Source organism: Capra hircus, chromosome 19, assembly GCF_001704415.2.
Source record: "Capra hircus breed San Clemente chromosome 19, ASM170441v1, whole genome shotgun sequence".
Lineage (NCBI taxonomy): Eukaryota > Metazoa > Chordata > Mammalia > Artiodactyla > Bovidae > Capra > Capra hircus.
The window spans coordinates 10,814,531-10,829,233 of NC_030826.1; the positions used below are offsets into that span (position 1 = coordinate 10,814,531).

Here is a 14,703-nt window from a genome sequence, read left to right on the forward strand (position 1 = left end):
CCCACAGGAGGTTAAAACAGAAAAAAATTTGTTTGAACCCTTTCCAAGAGGCTATTTTATTTGTAAAGAACTCTGAACAATATATGCATTGCTATATCACATTTGATTGTCTTTGTTTTTATGATGTAGTGAAGTTATTTTCCATCTTGATTATATTTTCTGCTTTTTATATTTTTTGCAAGTGAAGTAGAGAAGAATTAAGAGTCCAAATGCACCCCCAGTGTTTTCTTGGCCTGTATTTGTGCAGATAGTTAATCTCCCATATGTGGTTGTCAAAGCCACCTTCTTAATCTGTCTGAGGCTTGTTGTGAGAAACTATTCCTCTCCCTAAATGCCTTTCTGCTGTGGGGTCTTTTACAGCAGCATATATGGTGCTCCAAACATAGATACAAAAAGAGACTTGACAGTGTTTTTCCCACTACTTAAAAACCATTAGATTAAAAACCCGAAGTCCAAACTCTAAACTCAAGCTGTCATTTTTAGGTTTATCTTCCATGGAACAATATTCTCAATTTTAGGAAAGAAAAACTGTTTCCATTTTAAAATCAAAGGCAATTATGAAATTAGATGATATTATTTAGCAACTGCTAAAAGTTAATAGTGAGTTTTACTTTTTCATAAATCATGTAAAATTGTATGTGCTTGTAAAATTTTGCTTGGTTTTTCTTATTGCCATAATTTAGTGCCTGTCACCTTCTTTTCTAGGACTGGATTTATAGACAGCTCTGTGAAACCTCCATTCCACTCCATCCTCAATTACTTCCTCTGATTGATGTGTACATAAATTCTATACTTACTCCTGCATCTAAATCTAATCCAGAAGCCACAAATCAGCCAGTTACAGAACAGGAGATACTCAATATTTTCCAAGGAGTCATTGGGGTAAAATAGTGTTGTTTTTTTTTTTTTTAAACATTTATTAATTCATTTTTCTTTTATTCTTTACACTTACTCCACATTTTTTTCTCCAGATTATTAGAGGAGAACCACTTCTAGGTGGTTCTGAATTTAAAATGGTATTCAGTTTTTTAGATCACTTATGAATATTAAAAGAATGGTATTCCATGTAGTTTGTTGATTAGACACTTTTTGAAGAATTCTTTCAAAAGCTCCATTTTAAAGTTTAAGGAGTCTCCTGGAGGTTGTGTGTTTAACAAAGGATTATGTGACATTTCAACACATTAAACCAGCTTCCTGAGAATTTAAGATATACCTAGATTATTTATGGAAAATTTGGAGTAAATCTTTTTTTCTCCAAATATACTTAAGTGTACAGTATCTTTTTTTTTTAGGAATTATTTTCTTCATGGTAATTTCAGATAATACTTGAGATTCCTGTAAATGTTAACTTTTTTCAGAAGCAGCCCTATCTTAAAAACTATGAGGTCACTCAGTCGTGTCTGACTCTTTGTGACCCCATGGGCTGTAGCCTACAAGGCTCCTCCATTCATGGGATTTTTCAGGGAAGAGTGATGAGTGGGTTGCCATTTCCTTTTCCAGGGGATCTTCCCGACCCAGGAATCGAAACCAGGTCTCCCGCATTGTAGGCAGACACTTTACAGTCTGAGCCACCAGGGAAGTTTAAAGACTATTAAGCATGTTGCTTTTATCTCTCAAGCCATCTCAAATTTAACTTAAACTTCACATTGTCACTTTGAGTTTAATGTGAAGACAGCAACATTTCTCCCAATTTCTTTAAGCTTGGGAGTAGCAACACCGAATAATCTATTTTTACTATCTTTTTTACTATCCAAAAGTACTCATTGGAACTTCCGTGGTGGTCCAGTGGTTTAGACTCTGTGCTGCCAATGCAGGGGACAGGGTTCTCCTGGTTGGAGAACTAAGATCCCATATACTGCCTGTTGTGGCCAAAGGGGGGAAAAAAAGCACTCATGAAATTTAACAGTATTTTAAAGTGTTTATAATATTACCTCCAGGGTGACAACATCCGCCTTAATCAGCGTTTCAGTATCACAGCACAGCTCTTGGTGCTTTATTATATTCTGTCTTATGAAGAAGCTCTCCTAGCAAATGCCAAGACTTTAGGTAAGTTGTGCAGAGGCTAGTGTTTCTAGTGATAGTTCATCTTATTTGCTTATATTTTGTTACTTTCCAGGCTGCTATTGGAGAAAATAAGGTCAGATATTCCAACAAGCTCCAGAATCTTTCTGCAGTCTTTGCAATGTTAGCTTTTCATACTCTGGTGCATAAGTACATGTACGTGTGGACATATAATCACTCCTGAAGGCTCAGCGCTCCTTTTAGCAGGCTGAATTAATGATTAACTGAATTGTGTGTATTTTAACAATTTTAGTGACCTTATTGACTAAAGGTAAGTTAAGACATAAACCTGTTGGTACTGAAATAGATTTTTTTGCTTGATTTCAACCTTTTTCCTATTTTTCCTTCCATTAATATGAAGAGTAACAGTCTAATCAAAGCAGTAGGAAAAAAAACCAACAGGAGGGTTTCCTTTGCCATTAATGTTATCATTGAACTTAGGAACTTTGTATAATATCAGAAGGTCAGATTTAGTATAGATAATATTAGTATAAAGTAGTATGTTTTCCTCTGTGTGAAAAAGAAAATTCACCTGTATTTTGGCTTGCTAAATGTAAGACTGAAGGCAGACAGAGAAGGGGGCGGTAGAGGATGAGATGATTAGATAGCATCACCGTCTCAATGGACGTGAAATTGAGCAAACTCCGGGAGGTAGTAGAGAACAGAGGAGCCTGGTGTTCTGCAGTCCATGGAGTTGTGAAGAGTCAGACATGATCAGTGACTGAACAGCAACAACAGCAAATGTATGTAGTTCCATATTCAAAGCAAAAAGTGTCCTTAAAACGTAATAGGCGTGGTAAAGATGATCTTATTTGCGAAACAGAAACAGAGACACAGACGTCAAGAACAAACATATGGACACCAAGGGGGTAAAGAAGGGAGCTGGGAAGAACTGGGAGATTGGGATTGACATGTTCACACTGCTGATACTGTGTATAAGACAGATGACTGTGAGAACCTGCTGTACAGCACAGGGAACTCGACTCAGTGCTCTGTGGTGACCTAAACGGGAGAGAAATCCAGAAAAGAGGAGATACACGTGTACCAACAGTTGATTCACTTTGAACAGTAGAAACTAACACGACATTGTAAGGCAACTATACTCCAAGAAAAATGAAATTAAAAAAATGTTGCAGGCATTGAGTTTAATACTGCCGGGAGAATTCTTTTAAGGGATTGTATTTTGTCATGGCTGAGTGATTTTACTTTTCAAAAGCTATAAATTAAAGTTAGTTTTCAGTGTGTGGCTGATGAGTTTCTTTCATTTATATGGAGTATTGTGTTTTAAATATACTGTGAATTTCTCAGCAGCTTTTTTTTTCCTGACTACATTTGTTAGGGATATACAGATGATATCCCACAACTATAATTATAGTCTTTGTCATTTGAGGGACAAGATGGGCTAATAATAAGCATTAAGTAATAGTCTCCCACTTGTATCCACATGTAATGAATTCTGTTAAGGGATATGACACTTGTGATTTAATAGATACTAGAGGAATGAGTTACAAGGAGGTATTCTGGGGAGAACTCAGACCATGGATACTGAAGTAGGGGACAAAGATACACTCTTAGTTTTTATTTAAATTAATGTGTAGCAAAAAAATAATACAAGAAAGTACAGAGACTAGTATAGTCCACTTTCATGTATACACCATGCAGAATTAGCAAATCACTCAGAATTTTTAAGACTGGAAGAATCTTTAAAGATAATGACATGCTCAGTTCAACCCTGTGTTCAGATGAAGCTGCTGTTCTTTACGCAATAGTCTGATGGATCTGAATTGGAAAGTTAAGAAGTTCAGGTTTGGTGTACAGTTTAGTCTTCGAAAGGAACTGGGAGATTGTAGAAAAGTTACTAGGTTTTTCTTGGTCTTCCCTGGTGGCTCTGCAGTAAAGAATCTGCCTGCAATGTAGGAGAGGTAGGTTTGATCCCTGGGTCAGAAAGATTCCCTGGAGAAGGAAATGGCAACCCACTCCAGTATTCTTGCTTGAGAAATCCCATGGACAGAGGAGCCTTGTGGGCTGTTAGTCCATGGCATTGCAAGAGTCGGACACGACTTAGCCACTGAACAACAAAATGATTAGGTTTTTCTAAGATTATAGAACAGATGGTGGCTTGGACTGGTAGCAGTGTATATATATATATTGAAGGTAGAGCTGAGAGGTTTTGCTGATGAATTCATTAGATTTGAGAGATAGGAGCCAAGGTTGATGTGGAGGCTTTGGTCTGAGCTAGACAATGGCTATCTACTGAAATTAATGGCAGGTTTGTGGGCAGTCAGGAGCTGGTTTGGGACATACTAAGTTTGAGATGTCTGATGAAGTGGGGATGTTCTGAAAATAATTGTAAACGCTGGCCTGAAATTTAGATGAGATAAACCTGGACTGAAGCATTGAGATTCTTCAGCATATGTATGATATTTATAATCATGATATTAAGTAGGATTACCAAGGGAGAAGGTGTGGAAGGAGACTCAGGGGGCTGTGATGTTCTGCATGCCAAGAGAAGAATGTTTCAAAGAGGAGAGCGAGATCACTTGTGTCAAAGGATGGTGATTGATCAAGTAAGGTTAGGACTTAGGCTCAGCTAATGATCAGGTTTAGCTTGCTAGAGGTCCTTTGACCTTTAACCTTTACAGGACCTTACAGGTCCTTTATTTTTTTTATTTCCTCAGAATTAAAGCCTGATTTTAGTAAATTCAAAAGCAAATTAGAGGAGATAATACTAAACACAGTGAATACAGACAGTTCTTTTGAAAAGTTGTAAAGAGAAGGAGGGAAATGAATATGGTAATTGGAGAGGAAAATGAGGTCAAGAGAGGACTTTTTATTTTTTTTAAGGTGAAAGAGTTAAGAGAATATTGTATGCTGTTGGAAGTATCTAGTAGAGGGAAGCTTTACTAGAGAATCCCTAGAGAGATGTCTTTGATAGGTGAGAGGAAACCGGGTGTGGAAGACAGACAGAGGGAGTGAGCTTTCCTTGGAGAATTTTTTCCCATAGTTTAAGAAAATTTTTTTTTCTAGCCCAATTTCTTAGTCCAAAGGAATAAGTTAACTGCAGAATATGTCATAACATGAGAGAAGTTTTCTCTTCCACAGCCAAAAATGATGAGTATTCCGCCTCAAATTTATTCCTACCTATGAAGTTGTGTTGTTTCAGTACCTTGCTAACTGGTGTGTGTTTTTGGGCTTTATAATAAACATCATTAGCAGGCACCAAGTAGCTGTTGAAGCTCAAATACAGAATTCCAACATCTGAGATAGAGCCAAGTATTAGAATATCATAGTCATTAAAAAAATGTGTTTTATACATACATATTTTTTCACGTATGCATATTTTTGATTTGTTTAAAAATATTTGTAATACAAGTGCATATATTGTGTGTTTAGTCACTCAGTCATGTCCGACTCGTTGCAACCCCGTAGACTGTAGCCCGCCAGGCTCCTCTATCCATGGGATTCTCCAGGCAAGGATACTGGAGTGGGTAGTTGTTCCCTTCTCCCAGGGATCTTCCCAACCCAGGGATCAAACCTGGGTCTTCTGCATTGCAGTTAAATACTGTATTGATCTAAAAGAGCATGTGTAAGAAATAGCATAATAAATCCCTTGTACCATCTCTTTATTACTACCCCATTAAAATATGAGCATTGCCGTTGTATTTTCAGTTTTTATATTTAAAAAATGTTTCCTGTTTATTATATCTGAAAATTTTATTACTAGGTAAAAGTTTATTTTTGTGTACTTTAAAAAAATTTTGATTTTATATTGGAGTATAGTTGATTAAACTAAAGGGCTTCCCTGATGGTTCAGATGGTAAAGAATCTGCCTGCAATGCAGGAGACACGGGTTTAATCCCTGGGTTGAGAGGCTCCCCTGGAGAAGGGAATGGCTGCCCACTCCAATATTCTTGCCTGGAGAATGCCATGGACTGATTAGCCCAATGGGCTACAGTCCATGGGGTCACAAAGACTTGACTGTGACTGAGAGGCTAACATTTTCACTTTCTGTTCATAGTTGATTAAAAATGAGGTACTAGTTTCAGGTGTACAGCCGAGGGATTCAGTTATACGCTTACAGGTATTACAGAACATTGAGCTGAGTTCCCTGTGCTATACTTAGGTCCTTGTTGGTTATTTATTTTAAATATTTATTGAGCATTTTAAATACAGAAGTTATATTTACATATTTTTGCATTAAAAACAGTACTAATGAATGCTGAACATGTTTTATCAGCTTTACCTGTTTATCTGCTCCTACAGCAGCCAATGGGATGCTAAACACAGTCTCACACTTAAGTAGCTTACTTGCTTAACTCTGTCCCTTAACATCATTTATTTTGTTTTTTAAAAATATTTATTTATTTTATTTTTGGCTGTGCTGGGTCTTCATTGCTGCACGCCAGCTTTCTCTAGCTCTGGCAAGCAGGGACTGCTCTTTGTTACAGTCCATGGAATTCTCCAGGCAAGAATACTGGAGTGGGTAGTCTTTCCCTTCTCCAGGGGATCTTCCCAACCCAGGAATCAAACTGGGCTCTCCTACATTGCAGGCAGAGTCTTTACCAACTGAGCTATCAGGGAAGCCTATTTAAGGTATAAGAAAATGAAAGTGAAAGTGAAGTCGCTCAGTCGTGTCTGACTCTTTGCGACCCCGTGAACTGTAGCCCACCAGGCTTCTCTGTCCTTGGGATTCTCCAGACAAGACTACTGGAGTGGGTTGCCATTTCCTTCTCCAGGGGAACTTCCCGACCCAGCGATTGAACCCAGGTCTCCCGCGTTGCAGGCAGACGCTTTAACCTCTGAGCCACCAGGGAAGCCCTATTTAAAGTATATTTGCTTTATTTTTGGCTGTGCTGGGTCTTCATTGCTGCACACCCACTGTCTCTAGCTTGGAAAGCAGGGACTGCTCCTTGTTGGGGTGCATGGGCTTCCCATTGTGGCGGCTTCTCATGCGGCGGGGCGCAGTCTCTCAGGCCTGTGGGCTCAGTTGTTGTGGCTCCCGGGCTCTAGAGCACAGGCTCGATAGGTTGCGGTGCACGGGCTTAGTTGCTCCGGGGCATGTGGAATCTTGCTGGATCAGGGATTGAACCCATGCCTCCTGCGTTGTCAGGTGGATTCTTTACCACTCAGCCACCAGGGAAGCCCCTTATCTTCATTTAAAAACAAGCTCTGGCTGCTTTTTCTGCACAAGACCTATCCTGTGATACTTGGGAAACTGTAATGTTCAGTGGCTCTAAATTCCTGCACTTGAAGTTTTTCTTTGCACTTGATAGTTAATTATTGTCTTCCCAGAAGAAAGTTAACTCCACCTGCCTCTTTCAAAATGTAGAAACCTTTAAGCAGACACTGACAGATGTTATTTCTTGGCAGCTTGAAGTTTCAGTAAAATTGAGTTTGACCAATAAAGGTTCTAACAGTCATATGATCGTCCTGTGGAGTAAAAGTATAAGAATTGTAAACTTATTTCATTATTTACCTAATTGTTTACCTATCTTACTTAATGCAAAAGAACTGCTTTTTAAAATAAAAATATTTATTAAAAGAGTGTTTTACTGAAGAAAATTGAGGAAGTGAGAAAAGTACAAAGACCAGAGTATAAGCCACCCATAATTCTACTGCCCAGAGATAATCACCACAGAATTTTGCTAGGAAAAAAAACCCTTCAGCTTTGCACGTGTGATAACCTTCATAAAGTTTGGAATCATAAGTTTTTAATCTACCCTTTTTACTTAAGACTACACTGTAAGCATTTGGCCTATTATAGTATGTTTTTTGAAACATGATTTTTAATAGCTGTATAATATTTCTTCATAAATGTGTACCATTACTGAAAAAATACCTTATTATTGGAGATTGTTTCTACATTTTGCCATTATAGAGACTGGCAGAATGAATATTCTTAGCGCTAACTCTGTATGCAGATATAATTATTTATTTCTTTAGGACAGAACTACTAAACCAAAGATTTTTAAATTCCAGTATTTAAAAAATGAGTTGTCATACTGTTTTCCAGATAGTTTTCACCATTATAGACATTTTGTAGAAGACATGTGTATGCATTTGTGTACGATGTGGGTACCAATTTTTTTGCATTCACAGTGATAGCAGTTGGGTGTTATCATTTGGTTATGGTGTATTTTGATTATAGAATTCTGTGGAGAGGAGACTCTCTGAAAGTAAGGTACTAACATTATATGACTAATCACTTACATTTTCTTTTAGGACATTATTTCATTTTTAAAATATATATATGCCTTTAATTAATTTATGTATGCCCACCTCCCAGCAGTAAAAGCCCTGAGTCCTAACTACTGGACCACCAGGGAATTCCCTGAAATATTTTTTCTTTTAAAGTTATTAAAATGTAAGATTCATGAAGTTATCAAGTATGGGATACATACTGGCTTCCCAGGTGGCCCAGTGGTAAAGAATCTGCCTGCCCATACAGGAGACACAAGAGACGTGGCTTCAGTCTTTGGGTGGCAAAGATCCCCTGGGGAGAGGGCATGGCAACCCTCTCCAGTACTCTTGCCTGGAGAATCCCATGGACAGACAAGCCTGGCAGGCTACAGTCCGTGGGGTCGCAAAGAGTCGGGCACGACTGAGCACACATACATGGATACAGCTTCAATTAACATTTTTTTTTTATTTTATGCATTTATTTATTTATATTTGGTTGTGCTGAGTCTTCCTTGCTGCATGGGCTTTTCTCTTGTTGTGACGAGCTGGGGCTACTCTGTAGTTGCAGTGTGAGGGTTTCTCCCTGTTACGGCTCCTCTTATTGTGGAGCATGGGGCTCCAGGGGACTTGGGTTCAGTAGTGTGCACAGGCCTAGTTGCTCCGTGGCGTGTGTGATCTTCCTGGATCGGGGATCAAACCCTTGTCTCCTGCATTGATAGGTAGATTTTTTACCATTGAGCCACCAGGGAAGCCCCTAGTTGTTGTTATTGTTGTTTTTAAATAATTGGTTATTTGTCAACGTCACTAAGCGAATAACCTATCATTTTCCTATTAATTTGGAAAGTTCCTCTGATGTATATTGAAGTTTTATTACAAACCTATGTCTGATTTTTTTTTTTTCCTGTTAGGCATTTCCAGTCCCTTTCACAATTATTGTTCTTATTCAATATTTCTGTCCATTTTCACATATATAATCTTGCACATGAACTCTTAAGATTTTGTCAAATTCCATAGAAGAAAATTATATTTTGATTTTGCTTAGAATTATGTTATGCTAGAAATTAATTTAGAGAGAATTTACAGCTTTACAATAAAAGTCTTTCCAGCTAGGAATATGAAATAATTTTTTAAAGACTTGTTTTGGGTCAGCTGTGCAGCTTGCAAGATCATAGTTCCCTAACCCGGAATCAAACCCATCTTCCCAGCAGTAAAAGCCCTGAGTCCTAACCACTGGACTGCCAGGGAATTCCCTGAAATAACTTTTCCTTTAAATTATTAAAATGTAGGATTCATGAAGGCCAATTTTTATCTTTTTTTGCTACTGTGTCATTGAGTCAGACAGGACTGAGCGACTTTCACTTACTTACTCATTTAGAATATTACTTGATACAGAGTAGTCACTTAATACATGTTTTAAATGTGTGAATTTATTCAAATTATTTTTTTCATGTCAATTAAACTTTGTATAGACTTTGTATAATTTTTTCTTAAGTTATTGCTAGTTACAAGGAAGGTATAGACGTTTACTTTGGGTTAGTCAGGCTCTGAATTTCTTAGAGTACCATTTAAAAAAAACTTATCAAGGGAATACTTTTTCAGCAGTCATTGAGATAATTTGGTCTATTTATATAATTTGTTGTGTAATTGATATCTGTATTTCTGGAGTGGGCCCTACTTGCTCTGGGTATATTATTCTTTTAGCATGGTGCTAGATTTGATTTTTCTTTTTTTTTTTAATATGATTTTTTTCCATCTGTGTTTAAGCAAGTGAAATAGGCCTTTTTTCTCTTCACTTCTTTTTATCCTGGCTTTAGTTTACACTAATTTCATAAGTGAATTCATTTTCCATAGGAATGTTTTAAGGATTAAAATGTTACAAAAGCTAAGGGCAATGTAACTTTTGTTTCTGATTGTTACTGGTCTAGAAATGCAAGAGATTTTTGTGTATTTAATTTTATATCTTGCAACCCTACTGAATTTATTAGTTTTCACAGTATTTTTTCCTTTTTTCTTTTCTTTTCTTAATTCTTGTACCTTGACGGAACTTTGATGTCCAGAAAAGCTTCCTCAGCCACTCTTTCACCAGCCAACTCTACTTCATTCTTTAGGAAATTATTTGGAGAAGGAAATGGCAACCCACTCTGGTACTCTTGCTTGGAAAATCCCATGGACAGAGGAGCCTGGTAGGCTACAGTCCATGGGGTCACACAGAGTTGGACACGACTGAGCGCCTTCGCTTTCTTTCATTTTGGTTGAGGCACAAAGACATACACCATAAGGTGTTCCTTGAATGTTGGCCCCTTGTCTTACTATGGAAGCCCCAAGTATTCTTTCACCTCAGCATTTGCGTGAGAGTCATTTACACATTTATGGGCTGAAATATTTGTCATTTTTTACCACTTTTTTTTTTTTTTTTTTTTTAGTTCTAACAGTTTTTTGATAGACTCTTTTAAGATTTTCTATATAATGCCGTATCTACAAATAGTGGCAGTTTTACTTCTTCCTTTCCAGTTTGGATAGTGTTGGAACCAGAATTTGATTGTACTGGAAGCTATGTTTTCTTAAACTGTGTTTTGAGATACATTCTTACCCAGTTCATAAAAGATTGGTGTGGAAAACTGGGATGCTAATTCACTGACTTGCAAGGGGTATCATGTCTAATCAAGAGGTGTATTGTGTATTTAGACAATGATTCTCAACCTTTATTGCACTCATATACTTCTTAACGTCAATCAATAAAAATTTGTTGAGCTTTACATTATGTGGTTTGTATTTGGAAAAGAATAAGTGTATTAGATATAGTGTTTTAAACTATGGACAGCCTGGTTGAGATGCTCATAAGTTCTGTTGTACATGCAAAGCAGCTTGGAATAAGATAAGGGTGTCAGGCATATAGCGTATGGTGGAGATGAGACAGAAAGTGTTGATTGGCAAGGACTTTTACCCTGGGGATCTGGAAATCCATGAATCCAGATATTTGAGCATGGATCCAGAGACACATGATCTGACCAAATCTGAATTTAAATAAGAAGACTGTGGCACCAGTGTGAAGGATGGTTCAAAAAGAAAAGGAATTGGAGTCTGAAAAATTGAAAATTGAACCATAATAGTTATTTAAATAAATGATGAGTAGGTATTGAATTAGGATAGCAGAAAAAGAATAGAAATTAAGGTGGATTTGCTTTAAGAAAAAAAAGATGGACTTGTTAGTTGAAGGTAGAAGTTATAAGAGAAGAAAGTCATTCCTATAGAGTCAGTCACCACTAATAGCTAATATGATTAAGGCTGTTGGCCTCATGAAGCTTGAAGCCATGTGGTCATGACTGCATTTGTCTTCCTAATTAGGTTTGGGGGAGTTTCTCTTCTATTTTTTTAAGAGTAGGGCGCTTCTGCAGGTGGCTTCTCTCACTCATGATTTTCCTTCCCGCTGGTTTCAGTTTCAGGGCATTTTCCAGATCTTGCCCTGAATTATGTATGTTCTTGCTCGTCATATGTATTCACTGCTTTGGTAGTGACTCTCACAGATTAAGTGAACTAAGAGTAATTTAACTTTGTGTTTGTTCCCATTTGTGTTGAAGGTTAAGATTTATGTTGTTTCTGACATTATATCTTAAATTTCTTATTTTTGACTGGCAGCTGCCATGCAAAGAAAACCCAAATCATATTCATCTTCTTTAATGGATCAGATTCCTATCAAATTCCTTATTCGACAGGCTCAAGGACTTCAGCAGGAGTTGGGAGGTATTTGTTTTGTTTGCTTTTTACTGGTAATGTTTATTGGTAAAAAATACCTACTTTTTTTAAAATTTAATTTTTATTTTTTTTTAGCACCAAAACATTTTGTATTGGGGTATAGCCAGTTAACAATGTGATATTTTCATTTGAATAGTGAAGGGACTCAGCCATACATACACATGTGTCCATTCTCCCCTGAATGCCCCTCCCATCCAGGCTGGCATATAACATTGAGCAGAGTTCCATGTGTTATGCAATAGGTAAAAAATACCTACTGTATGTAAGATTATAAAGTGTAATAGGTGCTCAAAGCTAAACATTCAATTTAAGAGTGAATTTCTCTTACTTTCCTCGGTATCTTACTCCCTGAAAACTATTTCCCACCCCCGAGACCCTCACTGTTTCCTTTTGGTATGCAGTTTCACATATGCTTTTCTACAGGTTGAACCATATGAGATTACAAGTATTCAACTATTTTTGACTGCTGAAAATGCAGTTTCATGTGGTTGAAGCTAATAGAAACACACACAAGTAAAAAAATCTTTTTTAAGCTCTAAATGGTATCCTACTGTGTTTCGTCTGAGACCTGCTTTCTTCTGTTGGAGTCTTGGAGAGCTTATCATGTCGCTACATGTAGATCCACATTATTGGTTTAATTGCTGCATAACATGCCATGGCATGACATTACTATCATGCTTTTACTGTAAAGCTGTCAAGTAGAAATATAGTAATATTTTTTGAAATTCAGTTTTTTTCCTAATATAACAGCTTTTTATAATGTTTGAATGTATGGATTTTTTTTTTCTCTTTGATTTGTTTCTTTGAAGCTCAGATTTTCTTTTTCTGTCTTTACTATGGTTGATTTCAAGGGTGAACATGAACTTTCTTTGGTCTTCTTTAGCCAGATGTCTGCATTTATTTATATCTTTGCATAATCTCTTTTCAGAGAAGTGATGTTATATTTTGCAGCATTTGGTAACTAATGTTGTAACTAATAAAGGGATTATGTAATATAGACTAATTTGTACTATTATAAGCAGTCATTTTTGTGATCGTCCTGACTATACATATATTTGTGCATTTAAACTTGTGATTGTTACAGTGTCTTTTTCACAGAAACATTTATTTTAAGCAGTTTCTGTGGGAAAGGCAGTAGATATTTATCCCTTTTGGGACTAAGCAATGGTGTGATTTGATCTAAGTTGCATACTAAGTGGGTGATCAAATCTCAAGTACTTTTATTACTGCTGATACTCTTATTGCTGGCTCTCGCAACTGGGAGATGATGATGATAATTGTATAGTAACAACATTTATTAGGTAAATAACATAGTACTTCATCTGTCTAAATAGACATTATCATCATTTGTTTTTCATTGCTGATGTTATACAATAATAATAATGAGTAGTCAAGCTATGCTATATAAGCAAGTTTAGAAAGGTCCCAGTGCTTCTGAGCTTCCTAACCTTTCTTAAAAGAAAACAATTGCACCCTCTTGTGGGTGTCATCAGTACTGCTTGGGTTGGCTTACACAGCTGCATGACTTTAGGAACATTAATATAAATATCTTTCCGCCTATTTCCTTACAGTAGAGCAGAGACAATGCTGCTTACCTTGTAGGAATGTTAGGGTGAAATGAGAAAATGTACTTAAAGTGTACATTTAGGCACTCAAGTTGGGCAACTCTAATTTTACCCATGTATAGCAATGATTCTCTACTGTGTTGGAAGAGAGGATGTGTTCTCTTGTAGAAGTCTATAAGAATTTCTGAGTGAGGCCTTTTTCAAACCATATGTGATCTTTCCCAAAAAACCTTTTTTTCCCTTCTCTTTTTTTCCTCCCTACTCAACTCTTGAGCTACTGCTACTTTTTGGCTGGGATAGGATGGAAGAGAGCTTGAGAACTTTTGATGAAAGTAGTGGTTTCCAGCTTCCTGTGTATCAGTTCAAATGGGGATCTTGATTTAAGCAAAGTCCCTGACTGAAGTACTGAAAGAAGTTCTCAAACTGTAGTGTGCGTGCGTAAGAAGTGCGGATTCCTTTAGCTGGTAGAAAAGGAAAGGGAAAGGGGAAAGAGGAAAGACGTTTCGGTGTTTGAGAATGAAGAATCCAGCTGACGTCTTGTACATTTTCAAGGGTTGCATTCTGCTTTACTTCGTCTCCTTGCAACCAATTACCCACATTTATGCATCGTGGATGATTGGATCTGTGAAGAGGAAATCACAGGGACGGACGCCCTGTTACGGAGAATGCTTCTGACTAATAATGCCAAAAACCACTCTCCTAAACAACTTCAAGAAGGTATAGTAAACTGATCACTTCTTTTACCCCTTTAGTAGTACAAAGAGGTGTTAGCCCCATTGAAATCTTAGAATCATGCAGAATTTTCCTGGAGATAGAGCAGTGTTTTGGTGACTATATAAAGTAATTCTCTTTGAGTGTAAGGATTTTTAACCCTTTTTTTTTTTTCTGACATGCTTCCATCTGTTTCCTCATAGGGTCTACATTACATCAATAAACAGGTCATACGGTTTAGGAAGGTCTTAAAGCCAGTCAGAAATAAGTGCCATGATGTGGATGTATGACAGAAATCAAACCAGTATTTCAAAACAATCATCAATCAATTAAAAATGAATAAATATATATAAAAAAAGAAGTGCCACAGAATAGAAAACAATGTTATTTGCTGTTATTGGATAATGTCCTAGGTTAACACTGTCAAATAGAA

The 14,703-nt window shown here is 37.0% G+C and overlaps 1 protein-coding gene across 2 annotated transcripts in view; it reads left to right on the forward strand.

The window, feature by feature from the left end:
* The window catches only part of INTS2 (integrator complex subunit 2), a 54,479-nt gene that overhangs the window by 20,832 nt on the left and 18,944 nt on the right, over window positions 1-14,703 (forward strand). For both annotated transcript variants that reach the window (XM_005693136.3, XM_005693137.3), the window contains exons 14-17: window positions 706-882; window positions 1,938-2,046; window positions 11,878-11,982; window positions 14,112-14,276. In XM_005693136.3, coding sequence (XP_005693193.1) covers window positions 706-882; window positions 1,938-2,046; window positions 11,878-11,982; window positions 14,112-14,276 — 556 coding nt within the window. The remainder of the gene's footprint in view (window positions 1-705; window positions 883-1,937; window positions 2,047-11,877; window positions 11,983-14,111; window positions 14,277-14,703) is intronic.